This window comes from Salarias fasciatus, chromosome 6, assembly GCF_902148845.1.
Source record: "Salarias fasciatus chromosome 6, fSalaFa1.1, whole genome shotgun sequence".
NCBI classification, from domain to species: domain Eukaryota; kingdom Metazoa; phylum Chordata; class Actinopteri; order Blenniiformes; family Blenniidae; genus Salarias; species Salarias fasciatus.
This window is the reverse complement of record NC_043750.1, coordinates 37559649-37572751: the sequence shown is the minus strand read 5'-3', so window position 1 is coordinate 37572751 and position 13103 is coordinate 37559649. Positions and strand designations below refer to the sequence as shown.

General features: G+C 41.4%; 1 protein-coding gene across 1 annotated transcript; it reads right to left on the bottom strand.

The window, feature by feature from the left end:
• Nucleotides 1-10560: 10560 nt before the first annotated feature.
• Nucleotides 10561-12848, bottom strand: LOC115390957 (alpha-2C adrenergic receptor-like). Its single transcript, XM_030095020.1, has one exon. It carries the CDS (start codon nt 12485-12487, stop codon nt 11135-11137), a length of 1353 nt encoding a protein of 450 aa, XP_029950880.1. The 5' UTR covers nt 12488-12848; the 3' UTR covers nt 10561-11134.
• Nucleotides 12849-13103: the final 255 nt, after the last annotated feature.

Genomic DNA, 13103 nt, shown 5'->3' with positions numbered 1-13103 from the left:
GTGTCTTTTCTGGAAGGCAGGTTGGAGATTGTAAGAAAAATTAAAACAAGAAGCTTGTTCTGTTTTAAAAGTGATGTCCTACAATTTCCCAATCAACCCCCCAAATAACACATTTGACTGATGATGGGTGCCAATCTAACAGAAAATTGGACAATCTTGTCAGTAGGAGGCTTATTTCTAATCATAAGGAAGTGAAAGACTTGAGAACAAGAACTCAGACACAACCAGGACTGACTGGAGGTGGGGGTTTTTTTCACCATAGAAAAGAATCACATTAAATGACACACTTTTAATGAACATGTTTAAAATGTGTAGTTTTGTGACAGGAATTAATCACACACTGTACTTTACACTGTACAGAAGTATAAGATACTCTGATGACATTAAAAAAAAATCAGGGATTTGCAGCAGATCGAAAATGAATCTGCTTGTTTAATAACATGCTTGTGTGCAGTAATAGCATGTTTTGGATAAATTACAGGAATAATCCTTTCAGCGTTGAAAGCAGAGGAAGATCCAGGTTGACGGTGTGCCGAGGATTTTCTCTTGTGATTAATAATGTTGCTTCTCAGGACTTCCTCGACCATGATCTGTTTCAAATCCATCACGGCGTCGCTCCGTGTTTACGAGCTCGCCGCCGTATATCTGCATCCGTCTTTGTCGTTGTAAAGTCATTGAACAGTAAAACTATTATCAGTACTGCGTGTTTCAGCTCAGGTGTGCAGCAGAAGAATAGTTGTGTGTTAGTTCAGGCTGATAACCAAGGTTCACAGGCAGATTTTACATGATATCCACATACAACCACATGCCAATAAAAAGAGGAAATGAAGGGGACGATGGGGTTTACAGGTTACTGAAGACGTCTATAGCGGGGATGCCAAACTCTTCATTCTCTGTGTGTGGTCCATTGACTGTTTATAAAGTTGGATGAAACTTACGTGACGTCACCCACAGCGTTCCGAAATCCCGTTCCGAAATGTTATCGTAACATGGATTTAAAGACGGACACAGCTGGAGTGACGTTCCAGGATTTCATGGATTAACGCAGCTCAGCTCAAAGTATCTCTCATTAGGTTAAAGGAGACGGCAACACAAATCTGCCCGAAAACCACAAAACATGCCGGCTGAACCAGAGACAGCTGCTCGCTCTCACTCTGAAAACCTGTAACGCCACATCTCAGCGGGCCCAGCTTGAAGGCGTCTGATGAATGATTCTAGGAGAGTTCTTCTTAAAGATGAGTTCCTCTACAATCTGGTGAGCTTTGGTTTGCTATTTCCCACCAACTGATCAAGCCGGCGGCATGTGTGAGGGAGGCAGAGAGGACGGAACAGCCAGGTCATCTTGAAGCGAAGACCGTCATCGTCATCATCATTATCATCACCATCATCACCAGCTCAGAGAAGAAGGCAGCACAGTCCAGCACTTTACAGATTGATGCAGTTGAAGCTCGCTGCATGAATACATCACCTTGATATATCTTTTTTTTTTTTTTGTGTCAAAGAACAAACTTGTCAGGCTTCAAACCTGAGTGAAGGTACAGTCGGATTTGAAAGAGTTGTGAAGAAATCTTGTGAAGAAATTAGTTCTAAAAATGGCATGAACAGTTTTTTTGTTGGGTTTTGTGTATTATCTGTCTGGCTACTGAGAATGTCAGCTGGCTATTTTCCAATAACATCACTGCTAATTACAAAGCTTTTGCATGTTTCCTGACAAATGTTTGTTTACTGGGAATAGTCAGATTTAGGGCACAGAGAAATATGATGGAAACAGATCAATATATAAGTACAGGAATTGAATCAATTCATTTATAACATCTGGATCTTAGATGGGTCGAGAGGTCTAACTTTGATTGATTGATTTTCTTATTTCTTTTCACAATTATTCATGTATGACTTTAACTTCACATCATCTGTAAGGAACATGCATTTGGTGGAAGAGAACTTTGAATGGATGGGAACAGCCGACATTTTCCTACCTGCTGCTCATCCCACTGATGGCATGTACATCCCATACCTGGCAGCATTTCAAAGAGAAATTAGAAGATTTTAATCTCAAAACAGATAAGTCTGATCATTCGTCAATTCATGTGCACTATTTCAGATGATTATATGAAAATATATAACCTGAACAAAGCTGGTTACTGCAAAACAATCTGTCAAAAGCTGATAAAAGGACTGAAATTAAGTTTTGTTTTTCAAGGTGCAAAGTATTATTACCTAAAGTTCTACCTTTGCTGCCAGTTCGTTCCAAGACTGCTTTCTGATTTGAGATTGTTACTTCAGCAAAATTAACTTAAATACAAAATCTTTCATTTTGATGAATTTGCCCAAATGATTTTCTTTTTGGGTGGAAAATAAATTAATCCTCACAACAAATCATATCATCTCAGATAGAAATAAATTAAAAAAAAAAAAACAACCTGGAACAAAATTGACACCAATTTCACAGAAACTAACTCAACCTGACTAAACTGACAAAAATGAAAGCTAAAAAAAAAATCTTAGGAGACAACTGTAAAAAAGATGACAGGCTGAAACGACCACTAAGCTACAAAAAAGATCTACAATTAAATTCAGATAATTTGAAATCACTTTTTATGTGAAAAAGTTATTGTCAGCATATCTTGACACATGAAAGAGAATAATTCCAAGAATTTCTGTGCAAGTGGTGACTCTTGAAACATAAGTTTGATTAAATATGCAGTTATAGGTCACTCTAGCAAAACTGAAGTGTAAAAACCACTGAAATCATGATACAAGCATTAAAAGTGGATAAAAAACTTACCCTGAAAACTCGTGCTGAATATCTGAAACTTAACATATTTCAAAATGTTGTTTGTTTTGACAAAAGTATTACATTCATCCACAAATGTTTGCTTAGACCAGTTGAATAAGAATCGTACTGAATCTTGCGTCATTTCACGCTGTGAGGGAGTCACATTCAGCTCCACCAAGCTCCTTTCTGTTGGGACAGAAACTAGAAGTAACTGAACACAGCTGATTTGAAGAAGTGAGAAATGAGTTGAGTCGTCGCTGCTCTTTCTCTCGGCTGCCGCAGCTGATCACATGATCTGCATGAGTGGTTGAAACCGTTGTGCCTTGCTCATTAATCCACAGTTGGGTAACCTAAGTTCAATCACCAAATCAACACGTTTGAAAATCGTCCTTAATCATTCAATCTAAACAGAACTGCTGGAAAACTGATAGAACAAACTTTTTATCCTCGCTTTCTATTTCCTCTGCCTTATTGACGACGGAGGGAAACGCGTTGTGGTAAACGAGCAGACGGTGTGGAGTCCATGTGTGCATCTTTCACGCTGACGCAGCCAGCACTTCGCTGAGGGCGGGGCGGCCATGACGGCGGTTATTCAGCGGATGAATAAGCGAGTGTGTGAACAGCTGGGAGGTGAAGGGCGTGTGGTGATCGTCCCAGCTCTCTGGCTGACCCTGACCCAGGTCACACCTCCGGCTGCAGTGAAGGTCCCGGAAGCTCACGGCTTTCATGTGAACACACCAAATATTTATTGTGTTGGAAACGGCTCCCGGGGCGGAACATGAAAGCGACATCGTTTTCAGCGTTCTTACCAAAAAACAGACGTGATTTTCAAAACTTTTCTGTAGCAAAAAGCATTTCCACTTAAAACATTGTGTGAACGATTCCTCAATTTGTTGCAATCACACAGTCTGTGTATAACCTCCATTAGGCTTTGTGGCGGCGCCGCTCACACAAATACAAAACAGGCGCATCTCCGTAGGAATACACTAAATGATGCATTAAAGGAAGTGAAAAGATGTTCTGCTCCGCGGTCCCAGGCAGCAGGGAGCCGAGGCAGACTCCGAGCAGAGCGGGAAATTGCTTCTGTCGTCTCGTTCGCGCGACGTCTCGAATGTAGCAAGTCCAACTATTCGGGGGGAAAAGTTTTCTGAGACACTTATTGAGGGGATGTGAGGTAAAAGTTGGTCAAGAACTCAGACATGAAGACATCAGTGTTCTCCCTGTGTGAATTGTGTGTGTGATAACTGCACTGTTGTTTCCTCCCTCTCCTCTATCCTCATTAATGATTCACTGTGACTGCCTGTTTTACCAACATTTGTCTGCAGAGAATCTCTGTGGAAAAGATTGCTTCAAATTGCTTATAAAATTAGTTTGTAAATTAAATAAAGAAAAACAGCTCATTTAACAGGAACAATTCCATCTATGCTAAACGTAACATACTTAATGTAAATTATTCATCACTTTGGATGGGTTTTTCTTTGTATGTTCTTCTTAATCATCAAATATACAAATCATAACAAATTATACCATTTTTTTTATCAGATACCGTATGAAACATGTTCGCCATAAAACAACTGAAGATGAATCAATCAAACTGAAGATCACCAGTGCAAAGTGAAACTTTTTTTGAATTATTAAGCACAGATGTTAAAATAATGAACATGTAACAAAATATATATTCATAAGTCTTTATTAGGCAGGTGATCTTTTCTATTTTGGTTACACTCATTTCTTCACATTTCTTCGCAGTGACCGAGACTCGGTTAAAGACGGCGTTATGCTCTATTTTGACTTCCAGGAGTCGTTTGAGTGGAGTTTAAAGCGGCGACATCAAACACGTCTTAACTCTGAGGCCACATATGGCCTAATTTCATCTTGATTGAGTCAGACCAGTAGAAGAGCACCATAACAGACTTTAAATGTCAAATTTTATTTTGTTGTAGCATCGAGCATACCTGATTAACATGTTGATTTTTTCACAAATTACCACTAAATAATGACTGCAGTCTGTTTACATTTTACATGCGTCCTGATCAGACAGGTTGTGACTTGTGTTGCATCTGTTCGCTTTAGAGTGCAGGAAAACATCAGTTGTTTACGATTCAAGTGAAAGCTTCAAGAAAACTCTGGTAGTTTTTCAGTCCCACTGCAATACATGCAGAGCGTTCAGATCATTTATCGTCAATAAGACCTCATATTGTTCTTCTAGCCCTCAATAACTTATTCTCTTCACAGAAATCCAGCAGGAAATGGATCACTAATGACGGAATTGTTTCTAAATGCTGAGTTTTTTTGCCATTATGAGGTCTGATTTCATTATTGATTCACGACCAAGAAGACTGTTTATCATTCACTGATATTACAAAATCACAAGAGCAACGCTAAATTACTGTATTTTAATAAAACCTTGTACCTACAGTGTTTATTATCAAAGATCCCTGTGAAGGTTTAAAGACCCTACATTTCTTCTGTGGTTAAAAACAGACATTTATTTTTTGAAAACATGTCTATTACATGTGAAATGTGAATAATTTTTTACTTTTAAGTTGTGAAAAAAGACACATGTATCTGATTGAATGGGTTTGTGTATGTTGTGGAGGTCTGCTGGTCTCATTAACCGGATACAGTTGCCGTTCTTCGCTGGCGCCGGCCAGATATTGATGAGCGGGAGCGTCATAGTTGTGTTGAGGACAGCAGATGGTCACACTGAGCCCGACAGCAGGACAAACCACACAGGAGACACAAACTTGAACCGCGGCCCGCACTTCGGATCTGCTCCTTATCACACTTCAAAATGCAATCGCACACACGTTCTCTTCTGAAGATCCTCATAACCTGCACTCATGTAAGCTACAACCCAAACACCGCAGATTATTTTCTTCTCAAAGTGATTTTATTCTCTGCTGAGTTACATTTGCTGATGCAGGAACACTAACCTGCTTCAGCTGAAGGCTTCATTAAAACTGGCTTTATCTTGACATTCTAGTCACTTTCGTGAGTAATTGTTTGGTTTCGAGACAATATCAACATTTCCTCTGCACCACAACAAGCAAAAACTTTGAAGTTTAAATTTAAAGTTTAAATTTAAAGATTATGATGGTTATGGTCATTGTTTTAGCAGTCAAGATGGAACTGGGTTGGAACTGAGCTGAAATGTGTTTGACACTCTGGTTTAGAGCCATCAGTCTGCCTCTAACACATTTTAGTTTGTTTTTTGTAGCTGTGGAAGTAAACTGAATTAAACCCAAAATAAAATGATGCACACACAGGGAGAACATGCAGACTCTGCTCTGAAAGGCTCCCAAACAGAGAATATTCTCAGTGTGAAGCCAGATTTCTGATCGCTACATCATTATGCAGATGTTACCTGTCCCCCAGGTGAGAGCTTTATTTCTGCACTGATACTGTGAATGTAGTCAGACATGCCTTTAAATTCACTCTTCACCGCTGCTCAGACTGTGTCTCTGCATACAGGAGCACGCAATGATCTCTGCCGGCGGGACGTGAGCTCTGAACACGGAGACAAACGGAGACGCCGCCCGGTTACTGCTGCTGGCAGTCCAGAGTGTGATCCTCAGACCTGCATCAAGTTTCATTTTTCAAAGGGGTCCCTGGCCGCTGCCTTGGTCTTTATCATTTACAGCGAGTGCGGCTCGGCCCCTCCCTCCGGGCTCTGGCTCGCCCTGGTGATGGGCGCACAGATAAGATGTTTCATAATCGGATTTCAGAGTCTTAGTTGTGTCTGAGGATACGGTATTCTCTGTTCTCTGTGTCATACAGTAGCTTCAGTTCATATGTACAAACACTTTTTAGATTATTAAAAGAGGATGGAGTGTGTCTCAGTAGAGATATCTGGAAAACAGGTCAAATAAGTTCATCTCTATCTGTTGTTTACAATAATTTCAATTTAAAATGAATCCATTTGTGTCCTAATACTAAACTCCTTTGTCTTTATGTTGGATAATTTATTGAAAAATGCATTCAACATCTTCTTCTCTGAATTACAAAACAGAACTCATCCATAAAGATTTCTCAGCCGCTGCTCCTGGCCAAGTTCTGAACATCAATTCTGGGGCGAAAACTGACGCTCTCAAGTGAATATGCACAACTTTCTTTGTATTTAGACGTACATATAACGCAACAACTTTTTTTTTAAAACAGCTCCAAAGATTAAACTTTTTTAAAATGCTCTGACTCTGTCTTCGTGAAAATGGGAGAAAATGCAACTTTTAGAAAACGCTGCTACTGCGCGTGTGCACCACAGCCATAGCAAGTAATTCTTCTGCACAGTGGATCGACAATGACAGTGTTTTCCTCCAGAGTGTGATGACAGCCAGTCCATGTCCTCCTGGACTTGGACCGGTGGTTTTCATGTTTAGTCACTGGAATAGCAATCCAGCCTAATCTTTGTGAGGCTTCAATGCAAAAACAAACAATGGCGCCCACTAGTGGCACAACAAAAACTACATTTGAAAACTACATTTTTGATGTTTCTGGTGTTTTCGTGGATACATGCAAAAACAGTCCTTTCGTAAACAGGATGGAAAACTGAAAAAAAAAATTAGCAATTTACAAAATATAATTAAAGAAATGAGACACAGAACAGATAAAGTCTGAAAATTAGAATATTGTAGTATAACTAAATGCCATACAACAATATAAAATTCAGGCTTTGATTTCATAATGGTCACTTTCACATGATCTCACAGGCTGCTCAGCGTTAATATCCGTGGCTCGAGTCCAATTGGAGCTTTTCTCTGCAAGGTCTGCTTATTTTACACGACTTTATGAGTTCTCCAAAAGTTTCCTCCAACAGTCCAGAGACATGCATTTCAAATCATTTGCTGTCCCTACAATGACTCATCGATGTATCCTGGCTTCTCTTCGTGTCCAGCTTGGCCCTGAATTGGATTTATAAAGAATTATAGATAGCTGGGTATAGTCCAGAACTTCCTGACATAAAGAGAGAAGTTTCTCTCTCTCTCTCTCTCGCTCTCTTTGCTTTTTAAAAAGTTCTCTTTGTAGCACCACTGGTTCTTATTGCACCATTACGTTTCTGTCCAAGGTTGGTCACTTAAGAAAGTCCATGCTTGGGCTGGGAGGACCTTTGTTTGGTGAACTGGAGGTTGAATTTGTCAAAGACAAATGGAAAGTTGTTCACATTGAAAATTAGAGTTTTTAGGAATCTGGAGTGTAAAAAAGAAATTTCAAAAATGTTGATTTCAGTGTCTTTACAGTTCAGCTGTGGTGCAGTCCAATACGTTTCTGAACCTTGAAGGACGAATGGTGGACACAGGTTGTTTGCTAAGTTGGTTTTGATAAAGAAAAAAAAATAGTGTTGTTACTTGTGTGCTCTAAAAAAGAGGAAAAAAAACTCATAATCTCACATGCTTGTTGTCAAATAAATTGATTTTTCTGGCTGCATATTTATTTCCCTCCAACCTTGAGTTGTTAATTCAGATAGAAAATGGATGTTGAGTCTGGCGCCTTCATGTTACAACTCACCGACATTCTCAGAATATGAACACACACATTTACTTCTTGATATAAACTGAGGATCAAGGAATTAACATTGCTCATGATGTTTTTTATAAAAACAACTTGTATAAAATGCTTCACCTTCTGAACAAAAATGACTCCCCATTCATTCCACGGCTTTCATATTAGAAATTAAAATGAGCCTTTCACATCCTTTTATGCTGCTTTTATAAACAAACCCTCATCCAAGAAAAAAAAGGCATAAATTAAAGCAGTCGTGCTAATTATTGCGATGTGTGTTATTTTTGTAGTGTTTCCTAAAATAACATCTCCGATTTGCATCAGAGTGATGTATTTATCTTAAGAAGAGTCTTTAAAAAGCCACTGTTCACAGAAATCTACTGTAACTGTATCTATTTTTAAACAGCTCTAAGTGATAATGTTTTGTGCACTTTTTTGGAAATATTGTTTTCTAAGACTGTCGTCCTCCATACCGTATTGTGAAACATGGGTTTTTTAGTGCTGTTAATTTTAATCGCGATTAATCCATTGAGGTCTGCCAATTTGGTCAAAGAAAAGAACTAGAGGATAATAGTGTTTTTTCCTGACATTGGGACTGATTTATGAGGATTAGATTCTTCATTGAAATTAATCTCAACTTTAAAAAAGTTAATTGTTGACAGTTCTCCATGAATCAATCACGATTAATTGCGATCAATGCGATTAAATTGCGATCAATGCGATTAAAACTGACAGCACTAGGGTTTTTACATCATATTGCAGTAGATGTGAGTATATAATTGGCTTTTCGTGATGTATCTTTATAAAAAAACTATAGAAATTTCCCTCATCAAGAAGCTAAAAATGGCCAAAAGCCTGAAAACATCGTTTAAGAACCAGCCAACGAGCAAAACTATTCTCTGGAAAACTTGTGGAGAAACACCTGCAGGAAACTTTCCGCTCTATGTTAACCTACTTATTTAAATTTGAACATCTCAAATTGCTTGCGAGACAATAGTTGAAGTCTGTTGTGGAAAAGTTGACCCAGAAATTTCACTTTGCCGTGTTGCGAACATCTGAGGTGTGTTTTGACATCATTTCCATTTCCATCGCACACTTTCAAGTCAAGTCATTTCTCTTCGGCTCCAAATCCTGCAACATCACAACACCGTGGGATCTGCCTTAAAATGGCTGCAACCAATAAAAAAAACACACACACAGTTGTGGTGTGTTTTGCGTCACAGCAGTGATGGATGAGCAGTAGTGACCCAGCGGGGAGGAGAGTCCGTTCGGTGGATTTAGCAGTAATGAGCCATGCAGTCATGCTCTCTGTCATGTCTTTATTTGATCTTTTCAAATGTGCTCAAAGCAGAGAAGTAAACACTTGTTCTTTTAGAAAAAAGGACAGGACTTGGTGTAACATCAAAATCTTTCGGCGTGTTGTTCATAATACAAACAAAACATCTCTTTTGTGATCATATTGATACATGTGTGATTATGAGGCACCACACTGATAATACTTTACTATCTTTAGTTATTTACACCAGGAGAAAGAGGGCAAAACAAAATGATCATTAGCCCTTCTGGCCGTAAATGCTCGAGCTGTAAAGATGACGATTTTGGCAGTATAAATCATTTGTGTATCGCAGTGTGTGTGATGATAAGGTGTACATCTGTTGTTATGCATGTGCAAGCAGCAAACATGACGACGAAGCAGTAAGGTGTTCGGGTTTCTTTCTTTCTGGCGAGAGAAGGCTTGTGACAGAGAAGAGCATGAAAAGACAGACACCGGACCGGAGAGAATTTAGCAGGCTTACACACACACACACACACACACACACACACACACACACACACACGCCACGCACACACACATATGTGCGCACACGCACACAGAATCACTGAAGGGCGGTGGGGTAAGATGCGGTAAACAGTTCAGCTCACTTCATCACTACACAGATCCACGTTATACACATCTCTCTTTACACACACACACACACACACACATACACACACACACACACACACACACACTGAAATGTCTCAGTAGATGCCCATCTGCCTCCAGCGTCTTTCTCAGAGAAGAGAGGAAGGTGCAAACACATGCCTGCAAAAGGAAATTCGCCCGTGAAGCAGCTCTTACTGTACACGCCGTTCAGCCCGGGTCTGTGATAAACTCGTGAAGAGTTTCACAGTTCTCACTTTTTTCAGTCTCACACTGAACACTGAAGAAGAAACATGACCTTGTGGATTGCAGGATGAGTCTACAGTTTAGTTTTTTTTTTTTGTTTTGTTTTTGTTTTTTCGAAACAAGTTTTGCTACTTTAACAGTAAGCAAGGAGCCCCTTCGTCCCATTGGTCCTCATGTTGAGAGTGTGACGTAGTAGAAAGGTCAAGAACAAAAACCAGAACAGAGTAAGAGACAGGAAAAAGGTACAATAATCCAAAGTCACAAACAAAGAAAGTTTGTGTGGAGATTGTCAAGGCCTTCGCGTTAGACTCAGTGAATGAGGTCACGTTGTAAGACGAGCATCTCTGTAAACTCTTTGCCTCCCGTGAGTTTCATTGAAGAGCGGCCACTGTGACGGGCATGCATCACAGTGACCGTGAGAAGTCAATGAGGCGGGTAAATGACTCCAAGTCCACATCAGTCCACCTGTGAAAGACAACCAAAGAGCTTATGCCTGTATTTCAAGCCCACTTTTGTACTTGAATTTGATTTCTTTATCCACCCGGTCGCTTCTGATACAATCCCTGAAAGTAAAGGTGGCGAAGCACCTCAGGCCGGCACATCATCAGACGCCTCGGATCAGTGTGAACACGATGTCCGCAGGGAAAACTGCCTCCTACAAAGCCAGTCCATCGCAGGGCTCTCTCAGCTCAGAAAGAGCGTTTCCAGGACTTACAGAGGATCTTCTGGAAGGCTCTGCGGAAGTCCTGGTTGAAGATGGTGTAGATGACCGGGTTCAGAGAGCTGTTGCAGTAGCCAATCCAGAAAAAGAACTTGAAGAGCGTTTCGGGAACCTCACACGGCTCACGACAGATTCCGTATAGGCTGTAGGAGAAGAAGAACGGGAACCAGCACACGACGAAAACGCCCATGACCACGGCGAGGACGAAGGTGAAGCGTTTCTCGCGTGCGGCAGAAACTTTCTTGCGGTTGACGGTGCTCCTGCGTTTGCGGCGGGACGAGAACAGCTCCATGGACTTGGAACTGGTACGGGACTTCCTGCTGGAGTATTTGGAGGCGGAGCTGCTCTTCCGACTGGACTTCCTGTCCCTCTTGTCCTCGTGGTGATGCTTAGAGGAACCGTAACACTTTTTGGGCTTCTCGTCTGACGAGCTGCTGTCGTCGTAGTCGTCGTCGTGGTCGGCTGAAGGGTGTTTTGGGTGGTTTGGCAGAGAGGTTCGAACCCCTTGCTCCTGACAGTGGCCGTTCTCACGCTCCTGGTCTTTCATGCTCCCTCCCCTGCTGGACTTTATAGACCCGCCTATCCCGGGCTCGGCTTTGTCCATCCCATTTTCCATTGGCGAATCCACATCCCTCTTCTTCTCCGACATCGTTCTCGTCCGGGTTTTTGCCACCTGGTAGATCCGGATGTAGACCAGGATCATAATAACACAGGGGGCAAAGAAGGACCCGATGCTGGAGTAGAGGATGTACCAGGTCTCATCATTCAGCCCACACTGGGGACTGGTATGACTGCTGGTCTTATCCATAGAAATCAGAGGGGGGAAGGAGATGACTGCTGAAATCAGCCAAACCACCACAATCATGCCTTTAACTCTTTTAGGTGTTCTCTTTAAGTTATATTCAACCGCCTGTGTCACTGACCAGTATCGGTCCAGACTAATAGCACACAGGTGAACAATAGAAGAGGTGCAGAACAAAACGTCCAGAGCCAGGTAGATGTCACACCAGATTTTACCGAAAAACCAGAAGCCCATAAGTTCATTAGCCAGCGAAAAGGGCATGACCAGAGTGGCCACCAGTATGTCTGCGCTGGCCAGAGAGACAAGAAAGAGGTTTTGGGGTGGTTTCAGAGCTCTGCTCGTTAAAACAGCGATAACAACCAAAACGTTTCCGACTATTGTGAACAAAATGAGAAAACTGACAAGTCCAGCCAGACCCCAGATCGCGAGCTGGCTGTACTGGCTCTCAGAGGTGGAATTAGAGGAGATGTTCTCTGCCTCTGCCCTTTCCTCCAGGCTGGAAAAATTCAAGAAATCCATCCTCAAGTCGAGGCTTGTGACTTTTAAAAAATTAAAACGTGCGTAAAGGAAAGGTGGAAATATCCAGGCGAGACTTGCGCGCACATTTCACAACAGAAATCTACACGAAATGGTATTTTCCTTCCCCCCTCTCCACCTGCAGTCCTCCACATCCCGCACGCAAGAAGAGAGAAAGAGAGGAGGTGGCGAAAGGAGGTCGGAATGTGGAAGTCTTTTTAAGTCCTTATTTCCAAAGACGAGATGCAAAATTTCCACGGTTGGGAAGCGCGCGCCCTCCTCACCGTGTCTTCTCCCATCCCGACTGCGCCCGCATCTCTCCTCCTCCTCTCCTCCTCCTCCTCCTCCTCTCCTCCTCCTCCTACTCCTCCGCCTCCCGCTGTGTCCGGAGAGAGGTTTGTAGCAACCACGTGTCTTTTAATTAGAAAGAACTGTCGGGGACGCGCTCCGCCCCGGAGGAGAGATGGAGCGATTATTGGAGGACAAGAAAGAGCGAGCACGTTAAAAAAAAAAAAAAGAAAGAAAAAAAAAGAAATTAAACCAAACAGTTTTCTATATTTTAAAAGAACTCATATTATTTTGGGGGATGGCGGATAAGATCAGGGCAGGCTGCTGCTGT

What these genes read in the sequence shown, in the direction of transcription:
- LOC115390957 (XM_030095020.1), bottom strand. Translation starts at nt 12,487, where the DNA reads ATGGATTTCTTGAATTTTTCCAGCCTGGAGGAAAGGGCAGAGGCAGAG.